Below are 20,816 nucleotides of genomic sequence, written 5' to 3'. Positions count from 1 at the left end.
AGTTCACATGTTGATGACCAGTTTCTACCTTAATCAGTTGTCCCAATTTTACTAACACTTAAGAAGTCAGTTGTATTTGGGAATATTAGAGGTTAATGATATGCGAATGAAAAATAAGAACTCATCTGTAATTAAACTGAAACCTGCAACTTCCTCATATAGATTTATTATTCACCTTTAAAAATTTGGTCCATCATGTATAGTATATCTCTATAATTTTTATATGAACAATCCATAAGGTTACACTCAAAGTGACTACAGATGTCTTTCACAACATACCAGTGCCCTTTATCCTGCCACTCATTAGCACATCCAGTTAAGGTTCATCTCCAAACGATGAAAATACAGTTCCATTTAGAGCATGGTCACTTGGGCAGCTCCCATCAACTCAATGCAGGAGGTAAAAGTAAGAAGTTTATCTGGGGACTTGTTTTTGCATAAGCAAATTTAAACAAATTGCAATCCAAGATCTATTGTAAAAGAGTTCTGTGGTTAAAAAGACAATGACCAGAATTCTATAGCTGCCCACTGCCACTGCCAACAAGAACGGAGAATTTGGCACACAGCCAAATCTCTATTCACTGTAGCGGGACTGGAGAATCCCAACTGCGGATGAGGTTGGAGAATTGGTAAGTCAGAGTGCAGCTTGCCTGTTTCACTGCCATCTGTTTCATCCTGACCTTTCTCGGGTAGCAACACTGTCATTTCATGCTGATCTTTGTGGATCCCTGCAGCTCAGCATCAGTGATTGTATTTTGTGTGATGTTGGAAGGGAAACAGTTAAGCCATTATGGTCATGGCTCAATAAGAACAGGTTGGCTTTAACCTAAGCTGCAGGCATGCAATTTACCTGCATGCTTCAGCAATTGGACACCCCACCACAGTTGAATTGTTTGCTCAGCATGCTCACAGCTGAAGCTGTTCTTCCGGTGTCCTGATGATTACATTGTATGATTAAAGTAAAAAAAAACTTATTGTTTGCACACTTATTTATATTTTTTTTCTCAAGTTTTAAAATACAACATGGAATTGTACAGTGCAGAAGGAGGCCATTTGGCCCATCAAGTTTGCACCTAAAACAATCCCATCCAGCCCCTATCCCTATGCACGTACCTGAGCTAGTTCCACTGACGCTAAGGGGCAATGGCCAATCCCACCTATCTTTGAACTACAGGAAGAAACCAGAACACCCAAAGGAAACCCACATAGACATGGGGAGAATGTACTAACTCCACACAGACAATGCCCAAGCTAGGAATTGAACCTGGGTCCCTGGCACTGAGGCAGCAGTACTAACCATTGCTGCTGTGCTGCCCCATTTTAAGATCTTTAAAACTTATCTGTAAGGTGTATCATCTCAATTTTCTATTTTAAAAATATAAAGAATTATCACAAACAGTAAGAGTTTTGTATTTTACTCCCAACAGTGATTTGTTTCGAATATTTCTATTTAAACAGTGAACAAGGAAATTACTGCACCTTGCTGTGAGTGAATTAAATTAACATAGTTAAATATGAAAACCTGAATGGCTGCTGACTGATGTTATTTCAGATTGCTTGTACTCTCCACCTCAGAGTTTCTTTAGATTACTTCCCTCCAGTGATATCTTGAAACTGCTATTTTTCAAAGAAAGATTATGGAGGGGAAAATGTTTGCATAAATGAACGTCTGACTTAGCTCATAATTTTGTAACTATTTGATTGTGAACACAGCCTTGATGCTGCTACTGACTCTTCAAACTTCAAAGTCTTATTCCCACAAGAAGATGTTGAGGTTTTCCAATAATCATATCAAGACATGCATTTTGAAGAAAATGTGCATAACAAGAGCTTTAAATTAGTAAATAATGGCATACAAAAAAATCTTGAGCCCTGAAGCAAGGTGGATAATGAAAAACAGAAATATAATTTTGTTATTGTCTGCATTTGACAAATGTGATAAGATTATAACAATTTTCAAGCAAATAAAATCCATATAGTACAAAAAATATCTGGAGAATGTCAGATTTAATATTTTCTCTAATATTTCTTTGCAATTTGTGTGCCATAAAGTTTCCACCCGTGGTACAATGTTTCTTCTGGCCTGAGGGCAAATGGATGCTTTTTTTTGTGATTGGCTAACCTGTAGCAAGCAGTTCCATGAAGAATATCAGTGATGTAGCAACGATGTTTTGGGATGTTTCCATTGCTCACTTCATGCTTTGGTTACAAAATAATGTTTTTTGTTACCAATTTAAAACTTTATTTCAATTCTAAGAATGTGATAAAAGTGTTAGTATGACTAAAACATATATTGAAACGCAAAGTTATAAATTGAACGGTAATAGCTCAAAGCCTTTTGACACAAGTCATTGTTGATTTCACTGTTGTAGGGGAAAGGCGCTAGGGCTGCAGATAAGGGTGTTACCATGGTGATGAAGGAGATACCGAGGGAGGAGTCTGGAGAAGGAAAACCCCTCCTCACTGTAACATCTCAGGTGGGCAGCATCATGCCAATATCAAGTTGGCATGTGGTCATTCAGTCATGTGAACTGAATGTATGAGGACAATGTTATGAAACACAGTTTAAGATGGAAGACTCTTCCTTACATATGATTAATTCCGTTCATAATGATGTAACATCCAATTAATGTTTACCTAACTGTATCATTATTAACATCCATCCCCATCGTGTGTTTAATTGCCTTCAAATCATCCTCTCAGAAGGACCCACCTTTCTGAATGTTTACAAAGGATATCATTGTTCATAATTTCCTCAAATGCTCTCAGATTTGCAAAATCAAGACAAGCAGCATTTTTGGCGCATTACTTGGATTAAATTAAAGTGTGAGACTGATATTAGTCTGCTTGCATGAGGCTGAATACTGCTGCTGAAGAATTCATTTAAAAATGTATTTTTAAGATGAACTTCATTACTATAACTTACTATTCAAATGAATTTTAAACCCTCAGAGTGCATACTATTCACTGATTTCACAAAGGGTAATCCTGTGAAATAAAATGCTTAAGAATCTGATTTAGAGCACAAATCATTTTCGTTTCCTCTTGCCCAGTCACATCAAAGCATAATGTGCATCTGTTCAAGCTTGTGCTTTATTTTCTACTTATGATCCATTGGCATTTGTGAAAGAGCACATTACTAATGTGAGCCATCTTTTGATAAACGTGATTTGGATTCTATCTTGCTTTTTTGAAGTTTTCTTTCACATGTCATCAGTGCTTTTGTTGGTACTATCTAATTGTGCTATATCTTAATAGATCAAAATGTTTTGTTGTGCATCAATATTAACATAAATATCCCTTTGTGGCTAAGTACAAAGCTCTAAATTGCTGATTTCTGTATTAAACGGCACATTAAATTTGCACTTTTCTCCTGTTAATTTCATTGAAATGGATAGCATGTAATTTCAACCCTTTCCCATCCAGCAATATTTGCAAAAATGTTTGGTGTTGGAAATCTGTAGCTATTCTAATGAACTCCAGCAATAACTTCTGCAACAGTCAGACATAACAGTAAATAAAGACCCAAGCTCATGCCTAAATTTCCTGTCTGTGGGTATCTAGACACCCCTAGAATGTGGATGACACAGTGGTTAGCACTATTTCCTTACAGCGCCAGGGACCCAAGTTCAATTCCAGCCTCGGGTTACTGTGTGTGTGGAGTTTCCATGCCCTCCATGTCTTCGTGGATGTCCTCCAGGTGCTCCAGTTTCCTCCCACAGCCCAAAATGAGCGGGCTAGGTGGATTGGCCATGCTAAATAGCAACTCTGCTTCAGAGGGATTAGCAGGGTAAATACACAGGATTGTAGGGATAGAGCTTGGATGGGTTTATTGTCGATGCAGGCTCGATGGGCCGAGTGTGGCCTCCTTCCTTACTGTAGGGATGCTATGATTTCTACAAAATGGCCCTCAGTCAGGACCTGGTATAAGTTTGGTCATGCAGCCTTCACCAGCAGGGGTAGATGTGCAAACTACCTATGTACTTAAGCCATGATTGAAGTCAAGTGAGGCTAAAAATATTTTGTTTTCTTTATTAACACGTGGCCCTTGACATACTACTTTTGAAGCAATTTAAAGGCTGTCCGTTAAGATTAACTAAGTGCCTCAGTTGCAAAAAAGTACCCTATAAATTGTTCAGAAATGTTAACTTCCCTTGAGCAATTGCACTTAAGTGGGAACCATCTGGCTAAGCGATTTGAATCACTAGCTACGAATGGTTCAGCCAGGATCAGTCAGAAAATATTAAGAAGAAATAAAACCTCTTCTAATTTCTGCACAACTATTTTAAACACCCAGATCAAGCCCCGCATGAGACACTCCCCTCCCCACGGGGGACTCATCCACCCCCTCCTGACTAATCACCTCGTCATGGCATTCCGCAAACTCCCATGTATCTGATTAGACTGCAGTGCAGCCTGCGGGAACGCTTCCGATGCAGGTCACAAGCAGTTCTCTCCTTTGCAGATTTCAGTGCAGTTCACAAGAGCAGCTAAGTGCATATTTAAAGTCTTGTAATTCCAGCAGCCCATCGCTTTCCGAAGCTAGTTGAAATTTATGATCCAATTACTCAAATTAAAATGATGTTCTTGGAGTTGATGTATTCCAGCACCCCATCATTTCCCAATGATCGCAGAAGGCCTCAAGACTATCAGCAGTCACTGTGTGCTCTCTCTCTAGGAACACTTTTGGGTGTAGATGTAGTTACAGCGGGAGGCAGGCAATTGGGATAAATGACCACCTGTTGTCTGGAACCCTTCCTCTGTACGACACTGTGGCTCTACCTGAACCACATAGACTGTAGTGGCTCAGATGGCTCACCATCATCATCTCAGGGAAAGTACAAAATGGCTAACAAATGCTGGCCTTGCCAGTGACACTCCCATTCCATAAAGGAACAAAAATAGAAAGTGCAATTGTTTACGATTTACATGGATGATTTGGAGTTGGGGACCAAGTGTAGCTTGTCAAAATTCACAAATGACACTAGATGGGTGGCAAAGTGTGCAGAGGACACAAAGTCTGCAAAGGGATATAGATAGTCTAAGTGAGTGGGCGAGGATTTGGCAGATCGAATACGATGTTAAGTGTGATATCGTCCATTTTGGTAGAATAACAGCAAAATGGATTATTATTTAAAGGGTAAAAAATTGCAGCATGCTGCCTTGGAGAGGGACCTGGATGTCCTTGTGCAGGAATCTCAAGGAGTTGGTTTTCACGTGCAGCAGGTTATTAAAAAGGCAAATAGAATTTTGTCCTCCTTTGCTAGAGGGATGGAGTTTAAAAACAGCGCGGTTATGCTGCAGCTGTGTAAGATGCTGGTGAGGCCACACATCGAGTACTGTATACAGTTTTGGTCTCCTTACTTGAAAGGATAAACTGGCACTGGAGGAGGTGCAGAGGAGATTCTCTAGGTTGATTTCAGAGTTGAGAGGGTTGGATTATGAGGAGAGACTGAATAGACTAGGGCTATATTCATTGGAATTCAGAAGAACGAGGAGAGATCTTATAGAAACATGTAAGATTATGAAGGGAATAGATAAGATAGAAGCAAGGATGTTGTTTCCACAGGGGGTGAAACTAGAATTAGGGGGCATAGCCCCAAAATAAGGGGAAGCAGATTTAGGACTGAGTTGAAGAGGAACAACTTCTTCACACAAAGGGTTGTGAATCTGTGGAATTCCCTGCCCAGTGAAGCAGTTGAGGCTATCTAATTAAATGTTTTTAAGGCAAGGATAGATCAATAATTGAATAGTAAAGGAATGAAGGGTTATGGTGAGCAGGTAGATAACTGGAGCTGAATCCACGAAAAAGATCAGCCCTGATCTTCTTGAATGGCGGAGCAGGCTCGAAGGGCCAGATGGCCTATTCCTGCTCCTAGTTCTTATGTTTTGATGTTTGGATTAGATTTCCCTCCACCTCATGAAATTTGTCAAAATAGTGGCAGCCTGCAGAGTTTTGGCAAGCAGGGCTTCAGATCCACTGGACTGCCAAAGCAAGAGGGAATGTAAATATGTCACTGAAATCGAACACAGACAATTCACTCATGGAAATTGGATAGCTTGGATCTCCCAGAGCACCAAGGAATTTCGGACTAGATTACCAGAAACGTGTACATTTGCTGCTAGATCATCAAGAAAACACAACTAGCAGCAAGAGTAGGCCATTCAGCCCCATCAAGTCTGTTCCATCATTTAGTAAGATCATGGCTAATCTAATTGTGGTCTCAATTCCATTTTCCTGCCTGCCCCCCCAAAGCCCTTCACTCCCTTATCAATCAAAAATCTATTTAATTTAGCTTTGAATATATTCAATGGCCCAGCCTCTACTGGTCTCTAGAGAAAAGAATTCCACAACTCCCAAGAGGGAAGAAAAACTTCTTATCTCGGCCTTAACTGGGAGACCACTAATTTTTAAACTTTGTCTCCTATAGTTCTAGAGTCCTCACAGGAGGTAACCTCCTCTCAGCATCCATCCTAGCAAGTTCCCTCAAGATCTTTGGATGGAATATTAAGGCTTCATCACTCCATTGCAGATGACTGTCCCCCCTCATTCTTCAATGTATATAGATCCAATGTTTCCTCATAAGGTCACTCCTTCATCCCAGAAATCAGTCGAGCGAGCCTTCTCTGAACTACTTCTCACCCAATGATGCCCTTTCATAAGAAAAAAGACCAAAACTGTGCCCTCTGTTCCCTGTACAACACTTACCCACTTTTAGACTCAGTTCACCTTGCTATAAACAACAAGATTTCATTTGTCAATGGTAAACTTAATGCCTATATTATCCTGAAGAATATCAAGTAACTCAGATGGGTGGATATCTAGACCCCCAAAATGAGAAGTGATGATGTGATCAGTGCTGTATTTCTGGGTCCAATAGAGATTATGGTATCAGTATAAATCATTGGAATTTGATGTCCAGGGTACGTCATGGTCTGAATGGCCTACTCTTGCTGCTAGTTGTGTTTTCTTGATCTAGCAGCAACGTACATGTTTCTGGTAATCTAGTCTGACATTCCTTGGTGCTGTGGGAGATCCATCAATGGCAAAGTTAACCTTCTTACTTCCATTATCTTGCTGTGTAAGGTAGCTGGTCACTCTTCCCTCATGTCCAGCTGAATCCTTCTGGAAGAAAGAGCTCAACACATCAATGGTCTTCTAGGCAACATGATGGCACAGTGGTTAGCACTGCTGCCTCTCAGTGCCAAAGACCTGGGTTCAATTCCGGCCCTGGGTCACTGTGTGCAGAGTTTACACTTTCTCCCCCGTGTCTGTGTGGGTTTCCTCCCACCATCTAAAAGACGTGCTGGTTAGGTGCATTGGCCATGCTAAATTTTCCCTTTTGTGTACCTGAACAGGTGCAGGAGTGTGGCGACCAGAGGATTTTCACAGTAATTTCATTGCAGTGTTAATGTAAGCCTACTTGTGACACTAATAAATAAACTTACTTACACCTCAACAATGCCCGTTCTACTATCTAATAAGCTGCAGGACTAGCGGGATTTTCAGGTCATGCTAGGGATCCAGTAGATCTGGGTTAAGGCTTTTTATGAACTGGAACGGAATTCAGTCCCATTTTTATAAATCAACATGGGAAGTTACACATAATGTATTCATTATGTAATCAGTTAATCCTTTGATAGGAACAGTAAACTATCGTGGAACAAAGGTTGATTACACATAAATCACAAAAATCTGATAAATAATCATACTTAAAAAGGGAAGCCATCCACCAAATGCTTCCATTTCAATTCATAGTTGGATTGAATAGAAACTGTCCTTAAAATGACCCAGTCTTGTGCTCTCCACATACCCAGCACATTCCTCCTTCAGAATCCGTGGAAAATGCATACTTTTTATTCTTTGGGATGTGGGTGTCCCTGGAATGGCCAGCATTTGTTGTCCATCCCTAATCGCCCTTGAACTGAGTGGCTTGCTAGGCTTTCAGAGGGATGGATAAGAGTCAACACATTTCTGTGGGTCTGGATTCACGTGTAGGCTCAACCAGGTAAGGATGGCCAATTTCACATTAATGGGCTTAAATGACAATCTCAGATAGTTGTCATGGTCACCATACTGAGACTAGCTTTGTATTCCAGATTTTTTGTTAATTGAATTTAAATTCCACCAGCTGCCGTGGTGGGATTTGAATCTGTGTCCACAGAGCCTTGGCCTCAGGATTACTAGTCCAGTGACATTGCAACTACACCACCATCTCCCCCAGCAGTAGGTCAAAAATATGTATCTTCATGAATTACTCATAGTCACTAGTATTTTAGATAGTCATTCTGGCTTTGTGCTCTCAGCTTGATCTTTCCTTTTGTCAGCCATGAAAAGCTAATGGGGTGGAAATTGAGCAAGTTGAACATGCTCTTTGTGTGCAGAAGAAAGGCAAAAAACACAAATTTCTAGGTGCTATCTCCTTAGCTCTGAGGGTGACTGAAATACATCTGATTCCATACAGGCACTAGGTCACTTCCACCGGCAGGATTTTCCAGCCACGCTCGCCCTCCAAACTGGAAAGTCCTGCCCGAGGTCAACGGACCTTTCCATGCTCCACCTGTCCCTTGCCTGCTCCAATTCTGGTGGGAGGAATGGGCAACTTCACCCGCATATGTTTATGAAGGACCTAATGCCTATTTCCGGATATCTTCCTGGAAATTTGTCAATTCTGAGGGCACTGTTCCTACTGCATCTGAATATTGACCTGTAAAGGAATTTCTAGAGGCTGCCATCACAGGTCACAAAGGGCAGAAATGTTGTTCCCCAGCTACGTTCACCCCCATCCTGTATTCCTAATCCCACATTCTTCACCCCCGCCACACACACACACACACACACACACACACACACACACACCCCCCTCCCCCCCCCCCCCCCCCCCCCGCCGCATGCATGCACGCACACACACACACTTTACTTGAGGACTGTTGCTATGTAGCAGCTTGTCCAAATGGAGTGTGGAATTTAGCAGGCTGTGTCTGGAGCCTCTATGTAGGTACCTGTAAATATTATAAAGCACGAAGCTAAGTTTTTGTCATATCTTCCATTCCTTGGCTTCTGACGTGCGCTACTCGTTCCACACCCAGTATTAAGCCAATTTCTAGGCTAATATATTTCTGGTAGTACAATTCTGTGAGGATGTTGATTATGTTTCTGCCTCCAACGTAAATGATACAAAATGTTAAACATTAGCCAGACAAACTTTAACACACAACCATAATTTTTTCTTATTTTACAATATTCTTAATGCACACTATTAGGATTTATTACTTATCACTTTTATTTAAAATTTAAAGCTTTGATTTTTTTTTCTGAATATCTTGCTTTGGGCCTAAGTAATATAGTGAGTTAGGTATTGTCATTCTGCTCAGATATAAGTTTGGATCCAGGCCGGATTGGTGGGTTATAAACAACGTAATTTGACTTTCTTTTTTAATTCCTTTTACGGGATGTGGGATTGCTGGCTAGGCCAACATTTATTGCCCATCCCTTGCCCTTGAAGGTGTTGGTGAGCTGCCTTCTTCAACTGCTGCCACATACAACAGGGAGCCCTTACGCATTATTGGGACCACTGTAACCCCAGTTACACATGGGCAACAGACCCCCCTCTAATAGTAGTGCAAGGACCAGGGCCAAGCTGCTTGGAAAGAGGCTGGCCGCAGAATATCCACCTGGATTGACAACAGATCTTAAAAAGGGTACTGGTAACTTGCACAAAGTCATTGGAAAGTACCCCAGGAAGACTTCAGGAACATAAAGGTGCCAAGGCCAAGAGCTACGTAGACCCAGAGGCCCAAGCTAAATACTTCAAGGCACAGCCGGTCCCCTATGTCCTATGTACCAAAGTAGAGGCTGAGTTGGAATGTCTAGAGAAAGTTGGCATTTTATGCTCAGTACAATTTACCGGATGGGTCATGCCAGTAGTCCCAATTTTAAAGCTTCCTTCTTAGACAGATTCCACACACAGAAGATTTGTATGCAGACTTGGTTGGGGGGGTCATACATTTTCCAAATTGGATATGAGCCATGCTTCCCTCCAGCTGGAGCTTGAGGTGTCATCCAGGAAATATGTAATATAAGTACTCACTCAGAACTGTATGGATGCACTCGCTTGCCATTTGGTGTGTTTTCGGCTTGCACTTTTTTGGAAATGGTGGCAGGGAACATCCTTCAAGGGATGTCCAGAGTTGCAGTCTATTTGAATGAAGTTTTAATCTCAGGAGGCACTATAAAGGAGCACAGTAGAGTTGAAGTCTTTCCCAAGTCTCATCATTTACTACGGAAAATCATGTCAAACCTGGTGACCCTATCTTTTTTTTTTCATTTGTGGGACATGGGTGTTGCTGACTGGCCACATTCATTACCCATCCCTAGTTGCATTTGGAGGGTAGTTGAGTCAACCACATCACTGTGGGCCAGACCAGGTAACGACAGCAGATTTTCTTTCCTAAAAAACATTAGTGAATCAGGTGGGTTTTTCCGACAATTGACAATAGTTCGTGGTCATTAGTAGATTCTTAGTTCCAGATTTTATTTTAATGAATTCAAATTCCACTATCTGCCATGGCAGTTTGAATCTGGGTCACCAGAACATTAGCTGAGATTCTGGATTACTAGTCTAGTAATACCTTTGGGAGGCTCTGACCCTTCTGGTATCTGTCCATGTCCTGCTTAAAAAAATCAGGAATGTTCTTGGCAAATGTCACAGGAGAAAACATTTACAAGTGTCAAACAGCAATTACTGTCCAAAGATGTGTGAGTTAGGTTGATTGGCCATGCTAAAATTGCCTTTGTGTCCTGAGATACGCAGGTTAGAGGGATTAGCGGGTAAGTGTGTAGGGATATGGGGAAGGAGCCTGGGTGGGATTGTGGTCATTGTAGACTCAATGGGCCAGATGGCCTCTTTCTGCACTGTAGGGTTTCTATGAATTCTGAATCTGTCGACAAACGTATTGGCCCATTACGATCCACTGAGACCACTCATCATAACCTGTGATGTCCCCCCCGCCCCGAGGTTGGCATTATCTTGTGGGGAACCTGGGTGGTTGTCCTATGTCCAGGTCAACAACAAATACTCCATGAATCGCATAACGGCCACTCAGGGATTTCTAAAATGAAAATGTACACAAGAAGCTACGTCTGGTGGCCTGGTATGGACAAGGCCATTGAAAAACTGGTCAAGCAGTGTAAAACCTGCTAGGAAAATCAAAAGGTCTTACCAGCAGCCTCATTGCAACCCTTGGAAATGGCCAGGGAGACCCTGAGTGTGAGTGCACACAGTCTTTATGGGCTCTTTACTCTTATTTCCAATTGATGCCCACTCAAAATGGATCAACATGCATCAGATGGTCTTTACTACCTCTTACAGCACCAATAGAAAAACTCTGGCAATCTTTATGTACACATGGTATCCCTGAGCTCCTCATGAGGACCACCGGACCCCATTTACCAGCAGGGAGTTTCAAACCTTCATGAACATGAATGTAATGACTCACATCCACGCAACACCCTATCAGCCATCTTTAAATGATCTGGTTGAGTGAGAAGTCTAGGTATTTAAAAACAACTTGAAGAAACAAACAACAGGCTCTTTGGAAACACAGCTTGCACTTTTCTTTTTCAATTGTGGGACAACTTCACACATGACGATGGGACTAGCCCCAGCGGAGCTATCGATGGGTCAACACCTTTGGACCAGCCCTGGCCTCACTTTCCTGAACCTGGTTGGCAAAATTGAAGAGAAACAAGAAGCCCGAAAAAAGGGGCCACGATGGATATGAACCGGATATGAACCTGATATGACCTTCAAACCAGGAGTTACCATCCACGTATGGAATTTTGGAGATGATTTCCCGTGTATCCCAGGAGCTGTCCTGTCAAAATCTGGACCAGTATCATACGGTAAAGAGTGGGGAGGAGACTATTAAAAAAAAATGCTGATTTTCTCCTCCATTGTGAATCATCCACAGGGGAACTGCTGCATCTTATAACGCCATTCTGCAGATGCAAAACTCTACCCACAGCCAAGAGAGATCTATGAGTACTCTACCTCAGCAATGGTGACGGAGGCAGTGGAATCGCAGTCAGCAATCATCAGAGAGACAGGCTCCCTATTGTGCCCCTTTGACATTCCACAAGGAAGAGACATTCACCCACTCTGTGTGCACCTCCTGACCAAACCATGCAAACAACAGGAATGAGGCCATGGGCAATGGTTAGATCCTCTCTTGTTGGATATGGTAATTGCATGGCACTTGTATGACTTGAATGTTATTTACCACTTGTCAGCCCAAGCCTGAAAATTATCCTCATCTTGCTGTATTTGGACATGAACTGCTTTAGTACCTGAGGAGTTGTGAATGGTGCTGAAGATTGTGCAGTCATCAGCAAACATCCCCACTCCTGACCTTATGATGCAAAGAAAGTAATTTATGAAGCAGTGAAGATGGTTGGGCCTAGGACACAACCCTGACAATCTCCTGAAGTGCTGTCCAGAAACTGAAATGACTGACTTCTGATTCCCATTGACTCCAGTTTTGCTAGGGCTCCTTAATGCCATATTTGGTCAAACACTGTCGTGATGTCAAAGGCAGTCATTCTTACCTCCTCTGGCATTCAGCTCTTTTGTCCATGTTTGAATCAGGTTGTAAGAGGTCAGGAGCTGAGGGACCCTGTTGGATTCCCAACCGATTGTCGTCAGTATTCAGGTTATTGCTGAGTAAGTGCCACTTGATAGTTTTATTGAAGACCCCTTCCATCACTTTACTGATGATCAAGAGTAGACTAATGGGGCAATAATTGGTTGGGTTGCATCTGTCCTGTTTCTTGTGTACAGAACATAACTGTGCAATTTTCCACATTGACGGATGGATGTCAATGTTGTAGCTGAACTGGAAGAACTTGGCTAGGACACAGCAGGTTGTGGAGGCACAAGTTTTCAATACAATTGCTGGAATGTTGTCTGGACCCATAGCCTTTGCAGTATCTGGTGCCTTTAGCTGTTTCTTGCTATCACGTGGAGTGAATTGAATTGGCTGAAAACTGACATCTGTGATGCTGGGGACCTCCTGGAGGAAGCTGCGATGGATCATCTACTCAGCATTCTGGCTGAAAATTGTTGCAAATGCTCAGCCTTATCATTTGCACTGATGTGCTGGCCTCCCCCATCTTTGAAGATGGGAATATTTGTGGAGCCTCCTCCTCCAGTGAGTTGTTTAATTATCCACCACCATTCATGGTTGGATGTGGCAGGACTGCAGAGCTTAGATCTGATCCATTGGTTGCAAAGTTCTTAGCTCTGTCTACTACCTGCTTATGCTGTTTTAAATGCAAGTAATACTGTGTTGTCACTTCACCGGATTAACAGCTTATTTTTAGGTAGGCCTGGTGTTGCTCCTGCCATCCCCTCCTGCACTCTTCATTGAGCCAGAGTTGATCCACTGGTTGATGGTGATGGAGAATAGGGGGTATGCAATGAGTTGCAGACTGTAGTTGAGTACAATTCTGCTGCGACTGATAGCCCACAGCACCTCGCGCATGGCCAGCTTTGAGTTATGAGATCTGTTTGAAATCTATTCGATTTGGCATGTTGGTGATGCCAGTCAGCATGATGGAAAGTATCCTCAACATGAACATCATCTTTGTTTCCACGAGGACTGTCCAGTGGTCACTCCTACTGATACTGCAGATTCATCTGTCCATAGCAGTAAGAAGTCTGACAGCACCAGGTATCGACACCACAAACTGATGAATCTGCGGCAGACAGGTTGCTGAAGATGAAGTCAGATATGTTTTTCCCCCTCGTTGGTTCGCTCACCACCTGCCGCAGACCCAATCTAGCAGCTACATCCTTTAAGACTCGGCCAGGTCTGTGGTGACGCTACCGAGCCACTCTTGATGCTGGACAGTGAAGCTCTTCACTGAATACATTCTACACTCTTGCCACCCTCAGTGCTTCCTCCAAGTGGCATTCAACATGGAAGAGTACTGATTTCATCAGTTGAGGGGGATTATACCTCATAATAAGCAGGAGGTCCTGATACCATGAAAGCTCATGAGGTCCAGAGTCAATGTTGAGGACTCCTTCCCAACTGTATATCACTGTGCTGCCACCTCTGCTGGATCTATCCTGCAGGTGGGACAGGACATACCCAGCAATAGTAATGGTGGTGTGTGGGATATTTCTGTAAAGGTATGATTCTGTGAGAATGACTGTATCAAACTGTTGCTTGACCAGTCTGTGACTCAGCTCTCCCAGTGGCATGAGTCCCCAAATTTTAGTGAGGAGGACTTTGCAAGGTCAATAAGGCTTAGTTTTTCAGTTGTCATTCCAGTGCCCAGGTCTGTTTGGTTTTGTCCCTTTTTTTTTATTTTCTTTATAGTGGCTGGATACAACTGAGTTTCTTGTGAGGGCATTTCGGAGTCAATCACATTTCTGGTATCACGTGTAGGCCAGACTAGGTAAGGATGCAGGTTTCCTTCCCTAAAGGACATTTAGTTAAAAGAATTATGACAGTTTCAGTTCATTTTTGGATGAATTTCAGTCAGCAATACATACTGTCAAGAATTTGATGGGAATAAATTGGTAAGTTTGCTGTTGAAGGTGACAAATGGCTGTCAAAAATTAAATGCGAGAAATCATTTTGATGCGCTTTGGGACATGGTTGAATAAAAATATATGGGGAGGTGTGTTTCCATAACTAAACCATTTTTTGTTTAACCTGGAGACTTTTGATGCTGACTGTGGATGCTAAACAAAATTTGGGAGGGGGGATGGTGGGATGCTGGAAACAATCTGAGAATCTGCATTACAAGTAAACCAAAAAGCTTAAAAATGCTGCAGTTGTTGAAGATTCCAGCACATCATCTGTTGAGGTTGTTTCTTCATGTTAGATATAAAGTTATGTTGTTTTATAACAATGGGAATGTTACATCATGTCACTGATTTATGTAACTGAATAACTCAGATTTTATTATTAGTAAAAATTTCTGAATGCTATTATGAATCCTGCTGATGTTATATGCAAAAGTGTCCTAACTTGAAACATTGATTCATAGTGGTGTATATTTGTTTGGATTAATGCGAGGAGCAATGTACAACCCAGTGAGAAAATAGTCCAGTTTTATGCATACAATTAATAAAATGTATGTATTAAAGTTATAAAAAAACACAAGAACAATTAATATGCACTATGACACTTAAGTAGACTAAATAATCATTGCATCTCAAATTACCTCTTGATCCCACAATATACCCACATTCCCTGAACTCACTAAGACACAACATTTTTTTTCTCCCAAACAGTATATGTTTTAGTAACTTTATAAGTCAAATCTCTGTCAATGTTACCACACAATTAGATGACCAGGTCTGAGAAACCATCCTTTGCTGGCACAATGAAGATACAAAACTGCATCTTATAGAGGAGAATATCTACTACCTACTGTAGCTTTAAATGTTAGATGGAACAGGCCTCTATGGCTCTGCTCAGAGACAAACCTTCCTTCTCTGCCTGTTTGACTGTTGGATGAAAAACTAGTTGCCTTCTCCCAAGAGGGTGCTAGCTGTTATATTGTTCAGCTGTTTTGATATGCCGTTCTATGGATTCGGCTATCCCTCAAATTCCTTACCTTTTAGAAGTCATCCATTATATAGCTCAACTGAGCTCTGATAAACAATTACTGAGATGGCAATTCACACCTCAAGTTCTCTAGACACCTGCTAATCTTGTTACTAGGTAAATTGCATCTCATTATTCCTGTAGATGCAAACTAGTTTTGTTTCTTGTCTATTATATTGTTTTCATTTCAAGTTCAGCTATTGATTTTGTTAATTTCCCTAAATTCTTAGCAACACTATTTAACAGTGACTTGAGGATCAAATTCTTCAGCTGCCCATCATTCTGTAAGAGGAATGAAAATGAGTGCCCTTTACATTTCTTTATCTTTATTCCTTTGTGTTAATTTTCATCTTCACCATGTTAAATCTATGTTTGCACAGTAGAGTGGTATGCAGGATAACTGGTTGAAGGTAAGTAATTGGAATTTAGCAATAGTGAGGAAAGCAGTGGCTTTTAGTATTGTAAGGAAATGGTTCTGGATGTTAGTGCCAGTCTGAGCATTGTCTTGGAATTCAGTAGCTCAGGATGGACATAGCAGCTTGTGTTGTTGTCTAACATCACTGTGGAGTACTAGGGTAGAATGTGTGGTTTGGCTCACTGGCTGATTCCTCTGGTCTGCCATCAGATAGGGGAAGAGTTGGCCTGGTAGAGTTTGTTTATAAATTTCTAATTAGGAATGAGCAACAAATGCTGGCATAGCCAACGACACTCACATCTTGTGAAAGAATATAAAAAAAAACACTTTTAACAAAACACTGAAGTTAAATGTTTTATGTTTTTGTAAATGGATGCCTTTTTCTCAGATCATGTCTCTCATTGCTGCTTAATCTCTATTTATCTCACTAATTAGAATATTTCAGATGGCCTTAAGTTGAGAAATGTTCAAAAGTCAATTTATGTTCTGTCATTTCAGTTTTTGAAATGTAATAAGATCTCAAATTAAGATGAGGAAAGACACTTTCTCCAGGCATCCTTGTTTCAGACTATCTCTTTTTTGCCTTTATGTTGGCTCTACGTCTTAGCCAACATGGCGCTGGAGCCCCATTTCCAGGAATGCTGCTCCCGAACCTGGCACCTACCATTTCCAGTGAGGTGGTCGGGACGGATTTTGCTCACCCAGTTTCTGAAACAAACTTTGGTGAGGTCAAGTACAGTTCTGAAGAGCTCGTACCCTTTTGGAAATCTTTTATAAAGTTCAACCAAATGCCACAAAACTTCCATAAATTATGTAAGAACATAAGAAACAGGAGCAGGAGTAGGCCATCTAGCCCTTCAAGTCTGCCCTGCCACTCAAAGATAATGGCTGATCTGAAGTGGATCAGCTCCACTTTCCTGCTTTCTCCCCATAACCCTTAATTCCCCTGTCCATCAAAAACCTATCTACCCGTGACTTAAATATATTCAGCGAGGTAGCCTCCACCACTTCAATGGGCAGAGAATTCCAGAGATTCACCACCCTTTGAGTGAAGAAGTTCCTCCTCAACTCCAGTCTAAACTGACCCCCCCCCCCCCCCTTATCTTGAGGCTGTGTCCTTTAGTCCTGCTATCCTTTCTAAGCAGGAAGAATCTCTCTACCTCTACCCTATCTACCCCCTTCATTATCTTATATGTCTCTATAATATCCCCCCTCATCCTTCTAAACTCTAACGAGTACAGACCCAGGCTATTCAGTCTCTCTTCATAGGCTAGCCCCCTCATCAGTATCGGCCTAGTGAACCTTCTCTGCACTCCCTCCAAGGCCAATATATCCTTCTGCAAGTGCGACGACCAAAACTGCACACAGTCCTCCAGCTGCGGCCTCACCAGTACCCTGTACAGTTGCAGCAAGACCTCCCTGCTTTTATATTCTATCCCCCTTGCTATAAAGGCCAACATTCCATTCACCTTCTTGATCACCTGCAGACTGGGTTTTTGCGACTCGTGCACAAGGACCCCCAGGTCCCTCTGCACTGTAGCATGCTGCAGCTTTTCGCCTTTTAAATAATAATCCCTCCTACTATTATTTCTACCAAAGTGGATAACCTAGCACTTGCTAACATTATACTCCATCTGCCAGGTCCTTGCCCACTCGCTCAGCCTATCCAGATCTCTCTGCAGACTTTCCACACCCTTCACGCAATTTGCTTTTCCATTCATCTTTGTGTCATCAGCAAATTTCGTCACACTACACTCAGCCCCCTCCTCCGGACATCTATATAAATGGTAAACAGTTGAGGCCCCAGCACCGATCCCTGTAGTACTCCACTGGTCACTAACTGCCAATCAGAATAGCACCCATTGATTCCAACTCTCTGCTTCCTGTTAGACAACCAATCCTCTATCCACGCTAACACCTTACCCCCAACTCCATGCACCGTAACCTTCTGCAGCAACCTTTTGTGAGGCACCTTATCAAACGCCTTTTGGAAATCTAAAAACACCACATCCACCGGTTCCCCTCAGCTGTATGGCAATCATCCAAGGGAATTGGAGGGTGGGGCTTGTGAACTTAGGAGGGCAGATATTTTTGCCCCTTGTGACTTGGGCCTCCATGTGTCAGGAATGAGAGTGTGCCAGAGAAGGGAAACATGCACATCATGGCAAAGCATCTGTATAAAGCTGAATCCTCACATATTTGCACCATGAAGAAATGTGACTGTGACCACTTTAGGCCATAGGCAAGGACCAGGCCAGGAGTTAGAGGCCACATAGCACTCACCTGGGAGGTGGAGGAGGCTTTATTCTGAAGTAACAGTTTGCTAACCACAGAGGTCATATCTCAATATGAAAATAAAGGTAGATGGTGGCTCAGGTTAAGGCAGGAATTGGTTGTCTACATGTGCGTTTTGGTCCAGGAAGATCAGGAATCAGTCAGTCAATTCTTATAATCTACTAGTGGCTCTCAATGTCACCTTGGCTCTGAATTTTTATGCAGCTGGCTCTTTCCAAGGCTCAGCAGGAGACCTCTGTGGAATATAAAAATCAGCTATATACAGCTCCAGTCTCATTACTGATGTCCTTTTTTCCTCCGGGGGAGCACATTAACTTCCCAATGTATGTGGAGATTTCCGAGGCAGAGAGCCACGGGTTTGCATCATTAGCAGGAATCCCTCAGACGCAGGGAGGTTATAGACTGTACCCAAGTCACCATAAGGGCACCAACTCTTCAACCTGATACTTTGTAAACAGAAAGTCCTTCCACTCCCTGAATGTGCTGATGGTGGGCGATACAACAAGGTATTCCATCATGTCTCTGCACAGTATTCTGGACACTGCCACAGTTCATTTATCCTGAGGAATTCCAAACTGCCTCTGCTTTTTCACACATCAACACTGATCTGAGATTGGCTTCTGGGGGACGAGGCTGATTGTCCCCACCATGGCCGCAAACGGAACCTGAATAGTTCTACAACAACAGTCACATGGTAACCTGCAAGTTGTCGGTATTCTCAAAATGTGCTTCAGATTCCTTGACTGTGCAGGTGGGATTCCCCTGGAAAGGTCTCCTGAGCAGTACTGGAGTGCAGCATACAGTAGGTGCTGTCTAGCCAGTGACACTCACATTCCATAAATGAATACGTACATGGTGCACAATATGCCTCAGAGGAGGGACCTACAACAAGAGGGGTCAGAAGCCTGGACCATGGCTATATTAGCTGAGGAGAGCAACGAAGATCTGGAAGAGGAGGATTCTGCCCAGGATCACAGCGCTGATAGAGCAGGAGGAAAAAGCAGAGCTGCTGACAAGTTGGCCCGTGTAGCCGAGGCTGATTATTTATGGGAGGAATGTTATTGCCAACAGCCAGCTCATTCAGAGCAGATTCTCCTCGGCTCACAATTCACATCAACCAGTCCCAAGCGAGCAGCTTCCACATACTAAACCTTTATCACATGGAGATCGCACATCTTCAAGAGAAATGCCTGTCCCCAACAGCAGAGAAAACCAACGGCACATACTGAAAGTCAGTACCATGAACATGGCTAAAACCATGACCATATTAACCATTGCTCTCAAAATAATGCACAAATATATCTTGAGGAGCCTTTCACAACCTGGACCCAGCCTGTGCCTACTCAGCTCATGCCCACTATGCTGAGAATACCAGAAGAAAGCAGATGAGGCCAGCTGTTGGTATGCAGCAGTTCTCCATTCCAACAACTACTGAATGACCAGTTTGAGGGGGAGGGGTATGTGGTGATCAAGGGACAGTGTGCCCTATGTGAGAGACAACAGGAGTTAGTGAGAACAGCTACAACTCATTGTGACAGCATGCTTGGATTCATCCCATTGCCTGTAACCATAATTGCCAGTGCTAGTACCATGTTGCCAACATTCATACTCCCTCTCATATCAACATCCCCTTCTGCTCCTTGAACTAATGGCATCACCTCTATTTCTGTCTTTAGCACCTGCTATGGGTAATTCTCCATTCCTGACAGCCAACTGGACCAGCAATCTTCATTGCTGTCTTCTCCATGATGTGGATCGCCCATAGCCTCATGGAGCCATCCTAGTCCAGGCCATCTCCTTAGTATTGTGAGCCCTCTTGTCCTGTAGGTACAACATAGACTCCTGTTAGTCTAATATAAACTGCTGCCTGGGACAAATATCTTGATTGCTGTATTGCAACAGAGTGTACATCTATATCTCTAATGTGTTCACCTATACAGGAGTGCCTTAGACTGTTATAATCCCAGTTGCTGTTACTACTGGATGGGAAGGTCCCAGAATGGAACCCTGGCTCAGAAGACCATAACTTTTTTAAAGAAAACATGGAAGAATGGAGCCACAGGACAGTTAATTAGTTTTTAACAACAAGGAAAATCAATTATTAGACTTAAGGTTTGATTATAACACACAACTCCTTTACTTCCCCCTTAGCTTCACAAATGTATACAGCTTTCAAAGATAACATCCCACTCTGAAAACAAGTAACCATTGACACTCAACTAATCTTCCGTGGACTTCTTCTCAAAATCCCCCCAGATGATTGACTCAGTTGTGTTTCCAAATTTAAATAATGCTTTCTGTAGCTGTTTTCATGAAGATTCCAGCTCCAGGTTTTCCAACTCTTTTCCAACAAAGCTTCTATTCCATTGTTTTAATAAGAAATCCAGCTCCAGGTTTTTTCCAACGTTCCTTTCAGGCTGCCTTTGTTTTAAATGAGATTCAGCCACCAATCTCCACAATTATTTAAAATAATGCCTCTTAA

The 20,816-nt window shown here is 42.3% G+C and overlaps 1 protein-coding gene across 3 annotated transcripts in view; it reads left to right on the top strand.

Moving 5' to 3' along the window:
• Nucleotides 1-20,816, top strand: part of pex5la (peroxisomal biogenesis factor 5-like a) — a 185,769-nt gene that overhangs the window by 64,151 nt on the left and 100,802 nt on the right. For 2 of the 3 annotated variants that reach the window (XM_080185632.1, XM_080185634.1), the window contains exon 2: nt 2,373-2,477. The exons of the other annotated variant lie outside the window; for it this stretch is intronic. In XM_080185632.1, coding sequence (XP_080041758.1) covers nt 2,373-2,477 — 105 coding nt within the window. The remainder of the gene's footprint in view (nt 1-2,372; nt 2,478-20,816) is intronic. 3 annotated transcript variants of the gene reach the window in all.

This window comes from Carcharhinus amblyrhynchos, chromosome 3, assembly GCF_965287045.1.
Source record: "Carcharhinus amblyrhynchos chromosome 3, sCarAmb.v2.hapA, whole genome shotgun sequence".
NCBI lineage: Eukaryota > Metazoa > Chordata > Chondrichthyes > Carcharhiniformes > Carcharhinidae > Carcharhinus > Carcharhinus amblyrhynchos.
The sequence above is the reverse complement of the archived record's forward strand: the minus strand, read 5'-3'. Positions and strand labels throughout refer to the sequence as shown.